The sequence below is a fragment of the Fistularia commersonii genome, chromosome 2 (assembly GCF_037954325.1).
Source record: "Fistularia commersonii isolate RoL2024-O1a breed Wild chromosome 2, RoL_Fcom_v1.0, whole genome shotgun sequence".
Lineage (NCBI taxonomy): Eukaryota > Metazoa > Chordata > Actinopteri > Syngnathiformes > Fistulariidae > Fistularia > Fistularia commersonii.
Window position 1 is genome coordinate 15,146,957 of NC_141285.1, and position 15,861 is coordinate 15,162,817.

The 15,861-nt window shown below is 37.1% G+C and overlaps 1 protein-coding gene across 2 annotated transcripts in view; it reads right to left on the reverse strand.

The window, feature by feature from the left end:
- Window positions 1–874: 874 nt before the first annotated feature.
- The window catches only part of hpse2 (heparanase 2), a 64,092-nt gene continuing 49,105 nt past the window's right edge, over window positions 875–15,861 (reverse strand). For both annotated transcript variants that reach the window (XM_086161879.1, XM_086161871.1), the window contains 7 exons: window positions 13,887–13,980; window positions 12,794–12,900; window positions 12,499–12,613; window positions 8,716–8,861; window positions 6,482–6,628; window positions 2,652–2,828; window positions 875–2,560 (listed from right to left, as the gene is read on the reverse strand). In XM_086161879.1, coding sequence (XP_086018005.1) covers window positions 2,666–2,828; window positions 6,482–6,628; window positions 8,716–8,861; window positions 12,499–12,613; window positions 12,794–12,900; window positions 13,887–13,980 — 772 coding nt within the window. In that variant the 3' untranslated portion in view covers window positions 875–2,560; window positions 2,652–2,665. The remainder of the gene's footprint in view (window positions 2,561–2,651; window positions 2,829–6,481; window positions 6,629–8,715; window positions 8,862–12,498; window positions 12,614–12,793; window positions 12,901–13,886; window positions 13,981–15,861) is intronic.

Here is a 15,861-nt window from a genome sequence, read left to right on the forward strand (position 1 = left end):
TGGCTTGTGCAGATTGTAACAGTTTGTATGTAAGAGTGTATAAGTGAATGGATGGGTGATTGAGTGTGTATATGCACCAACAATAGTAACTTTAATATATTGGTCCTTTCTTTAAAAATGTTCCTCCGATTGGTAGGTTTTAAATTTACAGCTTCATAAGAGGGTATTTTTACCTTCTTTGTGCTCCTGTACACGAATAAATCATCTCAGCTGTTTCTTCTCTTCCACACGACCATGTGCCTGTGCAGATCAACGCCAGAAATCCTGTGGATCTGTTTCAAAGATCATATACGCTTTCCTCAATCATTCATACAGCGTATTAATAGAAACCGTGGTAAGGGAAATTCTCTGAAAGCTTATGTAAATAAATGTAAAAATCCTATAGTTGAGAAATACACAATTCAAAATAAAAGGTATTATTTAAAAAATGCGACTTATCAAAAAATACCAAAGCCTTGTCAGTGGAAAAAATTATCGCTCTAATAATAAATTACTATATCTATACTATACTATAACAAAAAATATATTGATTGTATATGACTGTATGTATATAACATTCATCTGAATATATGTATGTGTGTGTATATGTACATGGAAACATATACTAGTGTATATACATTCATGTTTGTGTTTAATACACTTCACATAAGAAATTAAATGTAGTCAAATTGAAGGAAAATAATTACATTAAATGAATCAGGTACAATTTTTTTTTAACTGAGTCCAAGGACATCACTGGAGTAAATGCACTTACAGTACATCACGGTGCCGGGATCATTCAGCTTGTTTAGAGCTTTCAAAACATGAAAAAAGGCCACTGTAGCTTTAAGAGATTCTTAATCAAAAAAGGATATTAAGAGTAAATGGTATTTAAATTGTTTATTCTTAATGTGTTTTTTTGTTTTTTACAAAAAAATATTATCCATTCATATCACCCATGATTTCACGTAACAAAATAATGCTTTCAAAAAATATGAACACCTCTACATTACACATTCAGGGTACAAGTTTTGACACATTCAGATAATGAAACGGCTTATTTCCATTTATTTTGAGTCATGAGTCAACATTTTTTTTTCCGCAGCACAGCTCAAGCTCCACAGATCTTCAGGCTCTTTTTCAAACCCTGTGTATTGGTGCTGACTTAAAATATAATGGTTAGAATACCCATCATGTTATTACCAATGTAGGACACAGGTTATTTTTAATTACTTCTTCTGTACCAGTGAGGTTTGCTTTTCATTACGGCAACGCTGCTTTGCTATCATTCACAGAGTTAAAATTATTATGTCTTTGTTTTACAATAGAGGCATTGGTACTTCTAAAATGACCAAGCCAGTTAATAATAGAATATTATTCAAAGTATTAATCATATAAATTAAATGCATTCTGTATGTAAGTAAACATATTGAGCTTCCATTACATATTTTCTTCAGTCTCTCTATGTACATACAATTATCTAATACATGACAGTCCGTTTGTACAAAATATGTAAAATATATAAAATACATCTGAAAACAACTAGCAGCATAAGAGTATAAAATGTGAAATTGTAGAGACTATATAATGAAATAGCTTAAAATAAACCTTCAAAATAGAATGGAAACCAAAAATCTAAATTTGAAAGGATGCAAGATAAATATGAAGGTACTCATTGTTGGCTCACAGTTTTCAGCAGCTTTGATTCGCTGCAAAGAGAACCAAAACAGGTGACCGATTCTGCTGTTAAACCTGCAGCAAAAGAGCAAAAACAATACAAAAAGGATTTTCCCTTTAAGCCATTCAATATGGTTGGGAAGGAGACATATCCTGTCAAACAGACTGGGCAAACACATCAGTAGCATCATCAATAAAACACACGCAAAAAACACAAACACATCACACTCAGTTATCCTGTCATGACCTTACAAAACTTTTTTTTTCTCCCTTCTGCGGCATGGATCAAGTAAAACTAAGGGTAAATTGTGTCAGTTTGAAAATGCTGCCTGTTCTGAATTTTAACTCATTCTCTTTTTTTTTCTTTGTTTTTTTTTCAGTCTGTCGGTCAGTCAAAAATTAGAAAAAGGATTGAAAGAAAAGAATTTTCTTGGCAGACAGAAATAGCCTTCGGTTTGATTATCCAAGAAGAAAATATAGCTTAATCAAGTCAAAGAATGTGGACTGCGATGATATTGCATTTCTGTAAATACGAAACACCACCTTGAAAAAAAAAAGGCACGAAATAATAACCGTCTGCTCAAGTCTTGGAGCACTCAAGAAACAGTTGGTGAGAAACTTGTGAGAAGTGTTCAGTGCAGCCCTCATTGTGTGTGTGGGGCGAGTCTGTTGATCCAGAGGGGAGAACAGACGAAGAGCCAGGCTCATCTGGTGGAAGAAGAGGGATTTGGGTGATGTGTATCAGTGGATCAGGGTTTGAATAGTTGTGTAAAAGCCCAGAAACAGCTCAAGTAACAGTTCAAGAAACTGTTGCTAGAAAGGATGGTTTTGCTGTTTCAGAGCCAACTGACAGACCCTTGAGAAAGACACTGAAACCCTGCTGGGACGGGACTGTGGCCTCCCTCTGTTTTGACAGAAAAGTGAAAGAAATAAGATAACCATTCTTTTAAATAAATGACAAACTCGTACTGGAAAATGGGATAATATGTAAATACCAGGGTCAGATGTGTTATCTTCGGCAGGCATACGCATTAATGTTTTTGATGACGTAAAATCCTATTGTCATTGGAGGCATGGCTATTGTCCGTCCAGCTCTCAGTGTCTTAGGTTTCAACTCTGGAAATGTCTCATTGTCCCGCATGAGCAGCTTCTCCCCATTCAGCTGGACATATCTGCAAAAAGAAAAACGTTGAAGAGACTTGCCGCGTTGGCCACTTGAGTTACCGTAACATGGTAACAACTTTTTGTTTGTTTTCCTGAACATGCAATCTTTTCATTAAGACATTCAGTGTATTTATGCTGGTTGACAAACTTCTAACAAAAGTACAGCACAAAAGTTGGTATATAATCATTAACCTGCCGCCTGAACCTTCAAACTTGTGGTCGTGTAATGGAAACTTAAAGAAGCATTTTGAATATTATTAAAGTTGATGACAAAAGAAGAAAATCAGCACGCTTTCACACTTTCAGGCTTCTGAGTCTTTGAGTTGTACACTTGGGGGTGCTGCTGCTACAAAGGTGAAATTCACACATCAACTTTACAGGACTACTTTGTTTATCTATATATCACAAAAAGATTCTATGGTAATTGCAAAAATCCAAAGTAATTTTATCCCAAGTTAACTTTGCTGCAAATCTTTTAGTTTTAACAGCTAATTTTATGCTACTTTATTCCGCTGTGCTTATAAATATCTATTTTATTTACTTATTTGCTCAATATGCATTAATAAAGGTTATTGAAAAGGAATTGTTTATATTTTCCATGTAGGAAGCCCTTGCCTGGTGTACAAGTGATAGCATAAAACCCGGAAACAGTTGAAAATAGTTGAAGTCACACAATACATGTAAACGCAGACCACAGAGCACAGACATGGGGCAGCAAAATACAGCAGAACAAATTGCCATTCTGCACATGAAGCAGTCACAAAGCGTCTTGGATTACGCAAGTGGTTCACAAAAATAGGACATGATCCAAACAAGACATCAGTGAAGCTGTTGAGCAAGACAACAGTAGTGTGCAGCTGTATATTGGCAGATATTTGTCAGAAGACGAGGCATCCAGTGCTGTCACATTTGGTGGCCTCCAACTGCCTAGAGGAGGACTTGCAAATTGGTTAATTCCCTGATGTGAAGTGGTACAGAATTCGACTTTGGCTGCAGTCTCGGGCTGCTTAATTCAATCTCCCGAAACGGCAGTTTTAATTAAGGAACTTGATTTTAAACTGATATGTTTGGAATAACAAATTGAACGAAAGCATCGTGACAAAGCCAACAAATAATAACAACCATGACTGAAAAGTATTTTCTTTACCGTAACCATTAATGTAACAATAGTTTCATTTCCAGAAAGGTAAAGACCGAGATGGGGACTATGATCCAAGCAGACAAATAGATGAGGAAATAATATTGTATCTTCGAATGTGGCCAAACACATATGTTTAAGCTTTGATTCATCTTTTATCGATCATGATACATTTGATAATATTTGATTCTAAACCTTGACATAATATGCAGTTAAGAGTAATTTGATTGCAAAATTGCCCATTAATTAATTACGAAATTCATACTTTTTTTCTTCTTTTTAACTTTAGGTTGGATAGATATTCCTGTTATCATTATTTGATGCTCTGCTTACACTGAAAAGATACTGTTAATGCTATTGACAATCACTTATTTTCATTTAAACATCATGTGAACTTTAGTATACAGGAGTGTATGAATTTTAGAGATAAATGCTGAAGGACACATTTTCATACACATTTATATGAGACTAAATAAATTGAATAAAATTATCAATCAGAAGTTTTAAATCCAGATGAGTTGCAAAAAATTTTGCTACAACAGATATGGATGCAAATGCATGACAATTTTTAAACAGTCCCCCTCCTCAGGCAAATTTACAGACATCTGTTGTTACTGCAGTCTTCATAAAAGTTTGCTGCCTTGCCTGTGGTAAAGCGAACACTTAGGGCTTAAAAAAGGTCTGTTGTTAGATGCTCTGCTATTTATTGCCTTGCAATTCCTGGTCTAACACCTAAAACATCCTCTCTCATTACGCTGTTATTTAGGATCATGGCTGAGCTTATATTAACATCTCATGTAGGTATCGTATAACACAAAAACAAACACACACACACACACATACACAGTTCCGAGTCATTAAACCATTATTTCAGAATTTGAGGCTTAAGTTTGAGTCAGAATAACAGGCTCGGCTTCAAGAGAAAAGGAAGGGACCAAAGTCTTAAACATTAGGAGTGTACAGTATAATGAAGGTATTAACAATTACATCACCTTGCTTCTTTAGTGTAATAGTTCAAATTTGATAAAATTGTCAACAATTTGCAGTGAATGTCACAGTCTTAAAAATTGGAAGAAAAACATATTGTCACACTGTGTACTTTCAAGGGTCCTTACAGGATTATGCTGATATAACTTGAGTAGGTATTCATGTTAAATTAACTGGTGACAAATGTCTGTACCTAAAAGGGAAGATACATATACAGAGAGAGAGAGAACGAGAGAGAGAGTACATGGGCCCTGCAGCTACGATCATGGCAGATATAACCATGACAATCCTGAGACAAAAAGAGTTTTTTAAAAGCACTCAGTGAAATTTGTATAAAAAGCTGGTCAGGTCAAGACTTAATAAAACATGATGACCAAACACACAATGAAGCAGGTGTTTGACGTAGTGTCTGCAGTAGACCCTTGGTTGTTGAAGAAGTTTGAAGCGAAGCAATTACAGCTACCTGTATTTTAACAATCAGGGTCATTCCTCTTCACCTTCAAAAATTGTGCAAGAACTAACTCAATGGTAACTTTCGGTGATTATGATCGACAAAACTGAATTTCGGTATACTGATATCTGGAGTTGGAGGCAAAATCTATATTTTATTTAATTGTTCATACATCTTCATCAGATATCAATCTATCTGTCTGTATGATATAAACACGCACGCACGCACGCACGCACGCACGCACGCACGCACGCACGCACACACACACACACATAGCTATCCATCTATCTATAGATAGATAGAGAGAGTGTCACTTGTAATAATTGTTTTTTTTAGTTTGAATGACATTTATGATGTTTTTTCTAACAATGGTGTTATTCTGCTTTTGGTATAAAAGTGTGGGAAAAACACTAGCAGAATACTTTTCAGTTTTAGTCAAACAGCTGTTGAAAGTTATATTACAGCTGAAAATGGCAATATAATAAAATTGTATCACTTTGATATTAGAAAGTATTGTACTGTGGGCACTCTCATCTGTACTGGGATTTGTTAAAATTGAATTGTCACAGTATAACTTAATAGTTTTTAGTGAAACAAAAGCCACATTTACTGTTGAACCGTTTTATTTTTGTTGCTGTTTCACTGTGATTATGTCTCTAAATCTTGGGCATATCAAGGAAAGGTTAGAGCAGACAGGTTAACATGTCATTTCATGGTGTTTATTTCCAGGAGATGCCAACTCTGTAAAAACATATATAATATACCATAGTTTCGTTCGTTAATGTCCTCTAAAAAACCCGACTGATTGATAAAAAACAAATGCATTCAGAACCTATTAAGTTTGAATGTCAGTGTAAATTATTTTCAAAGTTCCTTTTCATTATATTTATTGCTCATAACAGAACCTTTTGACCTTTTGATCATCTTCATAGAAATCTGTGTATTGTTTCAACTGGCAATGACAGGCCTGGAAGACTTCTGTGGTTAGGTTCTGGTAAATCTGTATCTGCACTTGTCATGTTTGATCAGGATAAACTGAACAGGATACTTTTTCAATGCCAGTGTGTGTATTTGTGCGTACTAACTTGGCTTTAAGTCCTTCAGTGCCATAGGGCTGCAACAGATATTGATGGACAGTCTTGTTCCTTAATGTCCCCGCCAACTTGATTTTCTTCCGTGACCGATGAAGGTTGATGATATAGATTGTTATGGAGCCTCTCATATAGTTTTGGCTGGAACATTAAGAGAATAATGATCATTATTTCAGTTTCTATTTTGTTAAAAATACTTCTCCTCAAATCTGTTAGAATACATTGTATTGTAATTCTTTAAATCATATTGGGAATCATCAGTATATGTCTTGCAATGCAGCATAACACTAAGATAACAGCAACCAAGAGGAGAGACTCATACGTTTATGGCATACAGTAATAGCTTTAAAATGCAATATCTCAGAGAGAAAATGAAGCATGTTCAAGATGGGAATTCCAATGACGGTAGTTTGTCCTTCATCTTGGCCTAAAATCTATTGTCTTTCTATGAAACATGTGTATCTTCTGGAAATTTTAAAGGCCCCCTTATTCCAATTGAGGTTGAAATGCAAATCTGCTCAACATGCACAGCATCCAATATTAAAACCTGTCGCTGTACAGTCAAGGGTCAAATCAAGGGTGTGTACGCAATGGCAACACTTCTTGAGTTACACAGACAACAGTGTTTGAGTCCCTCTCTGGAGAACAAAGCAGTGGGGACACAACTTGATAGGGATACTTGCCAAAGATAAATAACTCGGCAAGACGGATAAGACAAACATGATAAAATCTAATAAGGACCTAAATAGGAGGACAAAGACAACACCGCTCTAGTGAATACCACATGTCGGCCTTGATGTTGAGGGTCAGGACTCTGCTTTGGCTGTATGGTTTGGTAGACCCAGGCAACACCTTTAAAATTTCACACCATTAAAGCCATCCTGACAACTTGATGTTCATTTCTTAATCTTTCGGGTTAAAACAGCCAACTAACAGTCAATACATATTACATGAGAAGTAAAATTGGGTATTGTTGGGATGGGAACGCTGTGTGTCTGGCTCTGCATGAAACTGTTGGAGCCTTGTTTCTTAGAAATGTGGGGCTTGGATCGAAGCGATAAATCAGATGTTAGATGGAAGGAGAGATAATGACCTCTCAGCCTTCTCAAATGATGATGTTCACAGAGATCCAAAGAGATCCAAACCAGGGACATAAGCATCTGTTGATACTGTTTGATGTGATGCATTGCTGGAAAAAAAAAAAAATCTAAGCCACTAAAAAGGCTAAAAGGGAAGCGAAAGTCAAATATTTAATCTGAAAAGACTTCTAAAACCGCTGGCTGCCTGAACACATTTATACTCTCTGCTGCCTTAACACAGTCCAGTCCAACCACTAAGACTACGACGGTTCATCCACTTAAGGGCTGAGTGAAACCACAAAGTGGCAGAAATAATAGCAACTGAACTGTAACCAAGAGGGACTTGTTCAGCGCCTTGAGGTAGACTGGTTTGTTGAGTGCAGTTTAGTGTATGCCAGAGGCATGGGTGTACAAATTTAACCAACAAAGCAGCGGTTTCGAAACTCTCTAGAAATACCACGAAGCGTAACATGGCCGTACACTGTGTATAGAACTCCTGGCCACCTACCATCCATCTACCTGTGTAGCACGCCGACATTTTTCAACTTGTAAGTGAGCCCTACCTTGAGTAAGGCCGTAAGCCTAGCCTGTTGTTGACAGCCCTTGGCCTAGGTTAAATGATAACCTTGAACAGACCAGGGTGGCACTCTTTATGTGCGGCTTGCATAGACTGCCTTATTGTCCGTCCCGACGAATAACCCCCTCCAGCCAATCTGAGACAGGATAAAGGCTTAGCCCACATTTCAGCAGGTCTTTGACGGCAGGGAGACAGAACTCACACACCTGATAAGTGATACCCATTAAGTTTTATAGGCTCTGAGCTGTGAATGTTCGGGTGTCTGAGATCTGCTTATTTATGGGAAGCTGAATGTGCCGGCTGTAGGTTTTGTTCTTCCCTACCAGGGAACCCAGACCCTAACCCAGACTCTGAGCCTCAGGTGTCTGCAGGACGACGCAATGGATAGAAATAAATAAAACTCGCAGAAGTCTGCTTTCAATCCAAATCTTCAAGGACATTCCAAAAGAATTGCTACAAATCCCTAAGAGGCTAAAGGGATGTATGCATTGTCATTTCCTATTTTCAATATATAATGTGCCCCCTCGCTATGTTCAAAATAATATTTTAGTATAATCAGCAGCAGCACTTACTTGTAGAAGCTGGTACAATGAGCATAGATGCGTAGCTTGTCTCGTATGACCCGTCCTGGTTGTGGTTTCCTCTGCAATCCAGCAACTCGCACAGACAATACCCTTGGACCCACCAGACGCTTGAACACCAGCGAGAGCCAGTAATCCTGTGGGTCAAGACAGTACATAAACATGATGACATAGACTTGAACATTACCTTTGGGACTGTATATTACAAGTATTTTCCTTATCCCTCAGAGCAGCATTACACTTCTGCCATATGTAGTCAATATTCTGAATCAGTTAGGTCTGGAAAACGGAGATGATAACTGATAACTGAACTGTAGTTTCACAGGATCGTGTGTCTTAGAAAATTAAGCAACCGAAATTGCAGAGTCTTGATAATGGTGTGATATTTTACTCTTTTTACTGTGAAAATATTACTGTGATTTACATTTCTTATTTATCTAACAATGCAACGGGTCAGTGAATGTAGAAACAGATTAGATTGCGTAAACTATTAGACTTAAAAATGTGCCAACAAAGACATTTGCAGCAACAAAGGAGAGGTGCGCCTGTAACATGTCAAATACAAGTCAGTGATTTGGAACTAGACATTTTGCTTGAGCTCATTGTTCCGGGACGCATTGCATCTAAAACCCATCAAACAATTTAGTATCATCAGTCTTTAAATTTCACACTTTTTACAAACTATTTTGCTATTCATCATGAATGGCTGCTTTCTGTTATAATTGCAGAGGGGTCCACCAAAATGTGTCTCAATCTTTAGACTACACAGACTCAACACCTCTGCAAGAGACCCTGAACAACATGTGTTCCTCAGGAAGTTCCCATGCAATCCTGCATATGGCAACATTTAAGAGCTTCTTTTTTCCATGCAGGCTTTAACTTAATTTGCTGCCAAGGCATCGAAGAAGAAGAGCACAGTATGGAACTGTATTGGCCAAAGGCAGAGGGATGGATGGATGTGCTGAATGGCCAGAACTTTGTTCTATGATTACATAGTGTGTAAAATAAAGAACAGTTATGATTCATAGTTTCCATCTTTCACAGCTTATTTACGCCAAGTTCGTCAGTACGTTACTAAACTTTTCTTTTCTTTTTTTTTAGATGAATCAAAAGATACAAATGTAGAAGTGCGCAAACAAAATATTGACTCAACCCTTGTTCACATCCCTCGTGACTGTAACATCTAGAGGGGCATCACCATGAATAGTTTTTGCAATACGAGGATACAGCTGTTGAGACCCCAAATCCACAGTGGTTTGACAGTGTGCTTGTCTGCCTGCCTGTCTCCATTTGTCTCTTTTAGCCTCAGCTTCCTCTTTAGACAGTCAACTAATAAAATAGTATAGATTGACAGAAGGACAGTCAGACCTAAGTAAACCAGTTACATTTTAACTATGCTGGGAAAGAAGTAATATACACAAGACAGCAATCTTGCTTCCATTTTCAAGCTCAAGGAAGAAAAGGAATATAACAAGAAGAAACAATGAAACGTCTAATTTCTATTTACAGAGCCAAAATGAGTCAGACACCCTTTTTGAGACTGAATTAAATAAGAATATCATTCCCCTCTCATCAAGTCGCAAATTAGTCATTAAAAGTGAAGATATATTGTGGATGAGTGAAAAACACACATATTGTTTGTGCTTATGAATATCAAAGGGCCTGGGTGCTGCAAAAGCAGAAAGGTACAGGGAGGAAATTGGGAAAAAAAATTTGCACAACCACTGTCAAATGGAAGCTGGCCAGAATCTAGCGTCAGAACAAAAAAAAATAAGATAAAAAAATAAAATCATGTAACCATTTATTTTCAAGCTTTAAAATCAAAGGCAGCAAAATTGAAAAATCACAAAGGGACTGTTTCATTATCATATCATCACTGTATAAAAACATCTAGTGATTTTTAAAACGTACATTATATTGAGTGCAGCTAAACTTAAGTTTTATATATATATGTATGTATGTATATTTTTTTTATTTCACTTCCTCGCCCAAATATGTAAGCCATACAGACACTAAACGCTGACTTCTTTGTTCCTTAAATAGCTAATCTCAAGATGATAGATATCACATTTTGCCTTTGGAAGAACAGACAGGTGGGGAGTGTGAAAAAAGAAAAAGAAGACTCTGACCGAGGACAAAAGCCGTTGGAGTAAGAGTTAAAAAGGTGAAGTGGTTGAGTCATTCAGGCTGTTGGGACGGAATATGGCATATACCAATGGGGAGTCTACATATAGGGGAAGAGGCCAAGTCATAAATTTCTCAAGCAGTGGACAGGTTGGCCCTGCAGTGAATTCTCTCAGCAGGTAGGCTGGTGCAACGTTCAGACGTCAAGCCAGGTTAAAAGCATTGTGATCTTAGCGGGAGACTGTCAGTCCAAGAAAAATAATGGAGGTGAAAGGGAAGAAAAATGAAGCCATCGAGATTGTTGAATTTCTTATGGTTGAAGTAAGTCTCAAAAAGGCATATCAGAGGTGCAGAGCAGTAATGAGTATGGCTAGAGAAAAATATCATCATTGAGAATGCTTTCTGAGCCTGATAACTTTAGCCGAAATGAAGTATAGCGCTTCAGTTTGCTAAAGCTGCACTCAGGAGCCTGAGCACTAAAATTGAATGATAAGAAACGTGTGATATCATCATTCGTTTTTAGTGTATAAACAATGATTTATTGGGCACATCTTTAAAATAAACTTTTTCACCCCTGTTTCCCCTCTGCTTTTTTTTTTTTTTTTACATGGCCCTTTAGTATTTTACCACCAACACACTTCACTCGGCTTTACAGCCACACAAAAAAGGTTTCTTTCGAAAATAAGAGTGTTTCAAGAAAAGGCTCTCGAGTTTATTTATATGGTTTATGCATGGAAAGGGTAAAAACACACATTAAGTCACTGCAGTACGCTGACTGGGATCAGCTGTTTTGTTTCATTCCTTATATCTTTATCGGCCCCCTTTACAGTGCCTCGTTAGATTTATTATAAAGACTTCTAAAGAGGTGCGCTGTCATATCTTACATTCAATTTTAGGTATGTAAAAAAAACAGAAGTCAGAAATTATGTTCCAACTGAATAATTATCTGAACCAAATACTAATTAGACCAGAGGAGTGTTTTTCAGTTTGCTTAGACAGATGTGGAGGAAACTTGTCGTTCTCTTCTAGCACATTAGATAACCACAAAGAATCAGGCCCATTTTGCACAGTGTTGGAGGGTCCTTTACCAAGCAAGCTTGTGTATCAGCATCTCATGTTGCATATCTCTCAGCGACAGCCTGTGCTGCACAGAGAGGCACATAGTTGGGATGAGGGTGGAGGGGAGTAGTGACGGTGTCCTGAGCAACTGATAAAGGGCTAAGATTACATGGGATTTCGCCCCCACGTCAAACCACTCATCGCAGCTAAACGCCTTTCATCTCAGCTAATAGCTCCCACGGGAAAGAACTAGAGGTGCTATCCAGTAGGGCAGGCATCACCAGCTCTGCAATATAGATGGTCAAAGGCTTTTCAAGGTTAGAGTTAGGGTCTTGGACTGGATCCAAATAATGGACTTGCCAGACCAAAAGAAGACCGAAGTTTGGCGAGAAATAATGCAGCTCATCTGCTTGATCATGCAAACGGCAGAAAGTAACTTGACAGTATTTGTAAATGAAGTAGCTACAGATTGATCCATCCTGCATTCAATGCATGAACAGCACTAATTTGGTAAATGGTGAGAAACAACATGCCAAATGAATTTCTATGACCAATAAATAACCTGTTAAAATACAAGCGTAGATAACTTACAGGTAAAGGGTTAAAATGCTGGTCCACAAGATGTGTGTATCCATAGTCAAAGAATGAGTGACGTAAGACTACATCAATTCCTTGAACAGCAGCCATTCCCAGGGTGTTCGCCCACCTGGAATATGAAATCATACTAATATGCATGACCAGTTCATGTGAACATAGACAAATATTCCATCTGCAAGGAATTAGTTGTCCTCGGTCTATCAAGTACAGTATTTTATAATCTAGTGTTACTGATTTTTCCATATTGATATTTTGCTTTCTTAAACAGGTTCACGAACATGCTACTTACAAAAATCCAGCACCGTATGTGTCTGAGAGATTACTGATTCCACCAGCCCAGGCTGGGCCCAGTCCACCGAGCCAAATTTTCTTTCCGGGATTATGTGTATTCACTACCTGGGAAAAGTGACAAAACAACATTCAGAACAGCAAATCATCCGAAAATGTACCCTCTCAAGTATCTACTTCAGGGCTTCCTTAACATTTATAACCCCCTGTTGCTTTTTCATTAATATGACTTTCAAAAGGCATCAAATTTTCATTTTATTAAACTTCTCTCTTAAATGTCTCTTCTTTTTATCTGCTACAGCCATTGTGATTTAGAGATTGAACATTGTTTTGACTTGTGGGAAAATGGATTTTAGCTGAATCTATCTATCTATCTATCTATCTATCTATCTATCTATCTATCTATCTATCTATTTGTACGTGTCTGTGTGTGTGTGTGTGTGTGTGTGTGTGTGTGTGTGGTGGAGGGAAATGTATTTCTGGTGCTCATTATTGATTGGGTCAAATGAAAACAAGAGTCATTATAGCAATAAATGGCACACAAGTATAAATGTGAAGTATATACCTGCATATGCCGAAAGTCATGCATTGCAGTTGTACAACTGCATACAGACCAAAAAACACTGATTTTGCCCAAGTAGTGAGGCACAGAAGAATCCCATTCCTGTTATATTTCATTAAATGTTATATATTTTGTTCTTGGAAATGCTTCTGTTTCCCTCAGGTATTTGGCACTGCTGCTCTCTCATAACTCATCAAGTCTGCCACAGCATTTAGTGCTAGTAATATTTCCAAATCTTGAACACAAATCTTTTAGGTGGAAGGCTTGTTCCGGAGGGTTGCACATGTGGCTGTTTCATTGTAAACCAATCTGAGGGCTAAATCAATCCATAGCTTAGCAATCCAAGTAAATGCCAATTAACTTCATTCTCCCTCTCCCTCTCTCTGTCTCATATATGTATATCAATCAAGGATATCAAGGATATTCTCAACTGACTGAAAGGGGAGGGAAATAATTATAAAGCTAAAAATTACTGTAGTTTATTGAATTAAATTATTAACAGCAGACATTTGATTCAAGGATTTAACAGTACCTTTGTGACTTTAGTAAGTTGCTCTGTCAGTGTATCCAACAGACGTGTTTTTAGGAAATCCTCCACTTTGCTCACTCTGCCATCCATGAAATAACTGTAAAAGAAAGATAAATGAATTATGGTGAGATAATCAACTTCTGTTTTCTTTATTATTCCTCCAAATATTCATGGCAAGACCTGAAATTTACGAGCTTCTTTTGATTCTTCACCCTACCATCTATTGTTCCACATGCCGCTTAGTGGGAACATTTGGATCTTAAATTCATATTTGGACAATTTAAAGCTACACTATGAGGTTTTGCTGAGCAATAGAAGTATTTGTTGACAGAGAGATCTGTATTTAAGTGATCTATGAAGAATGAGATCAGCGCCTATATTGCTCTGAATCTCATTGTCACTATTATTTTGTACGCATTTTCCATTTTTTTCTCGGAACAAAACCGTTTCTTGCTTCCCTGTATGAGAATGTTTCTGAAAATGAATGATGTACTGAATATTTCTCTGATGGAGTTTAACTTTTCCTTTTAAGTTTTTATTTCTATATTTGGCTTTGGTGATTCAATTTACCAGAATATTCCAGGGACATTACTGCATGCATGAAAAGATCAAAATGACAGAAAGAAGTCTCACAGATACTTTGCTAGGCCTTGACCCCAAGTGTCTCTGACTTACACATTATCCTCCCTGTTGCTGGAGGTGTTTAATAAACAGCTATTATAAAATTGCTTTCCTCTGCAAGAAGAATATCTGGGTAAGCTGTAAGAGTCTACTCGAGCCAAAAGCACACATGATTCATGTGCAGCTCATGGACAATGCTTTTATATGGTCTTGTATAGCACTTTTTTGACCCGATTAACACAGATTTGGAATAAGGGTAAAAAGTTACCATTTGCTTGCAATCTTTTTTCATTTTTGGTCAATGGACCAGGTTTGTCCACCAACAAGCATCATCTGGTTGTATGCCGACATACACACCCCTAACTGCCCCCCCAGGCGCCACTCAATTGGCTGCAAACTGCTCATGGTTCATCCGTGATGGTTAAAATGTGGAGAATAATTCAAATTCTTATAACATAGGGATTAAGAGATGTCTTTGTTTTTCCTTTCCAAAATAGTGTGTGTGCTTCCCCAGAGAGAATTCCTGGCTGAATTGAAAATCTGTTGTGGAGAGAGCTCTATTAATCCAAAATTATTGTATGAAATGAATCTGATTTTGACAATGTGCGGAAAAATGACAACATGATTGAAATATGATGAAAGCATTTTTGTCCAACTGTTTTATGCAATATAAATATAAATGTGTGTGTGTGTGTATATATATGTATACACACACACACGTGTATATATATATATATATATATATATATACACACACACATGTATATCAGGCTTACAGTTTATATCTTTAATGTAACCATCAACTTGGGCCACTGTCTTTGTTCATGCAGTATTTGGGTGTCTTCATTTGGTCTTTTTTTCCATTCTCCAATACATGTACTTCACTGTTGCATAAATAGAACTGCTGGATAGATTCAAGTATCTCAAAACAGCACTTCATGCAAATAAAATCAGGCCTTTAGCGCTTGGAAGAGGAACAAACCCATCATTGTCCTTCTTGACAAGTCAGTGTACCATCAAAATATTGTTAGTCTAAGCTCAAGATTTGGCTTCGAGTAGTATTAAAGTGATTACATTGAATCAGTTCCTATGTCTTCATGTTGATCAGTGTTGAACCACGAAAAGCTGGGTCTATATTATTTGGTTATTTTTCAGGCACTCCATACTCAGGACAATATTTCCTCCCCTCACATAAAAACTGAAGACTGCAACCATCAAATTGGCAACTGTTTAAAAGTGGCACTTATCGTGATTGCATATTTAAGTATAATCTTTGATGATCACATACGGTGCAATGTTAAATTTCATTAAAACGACTATGATGAACAAGGATTGACAGTCTCAAACAAAGCATTTT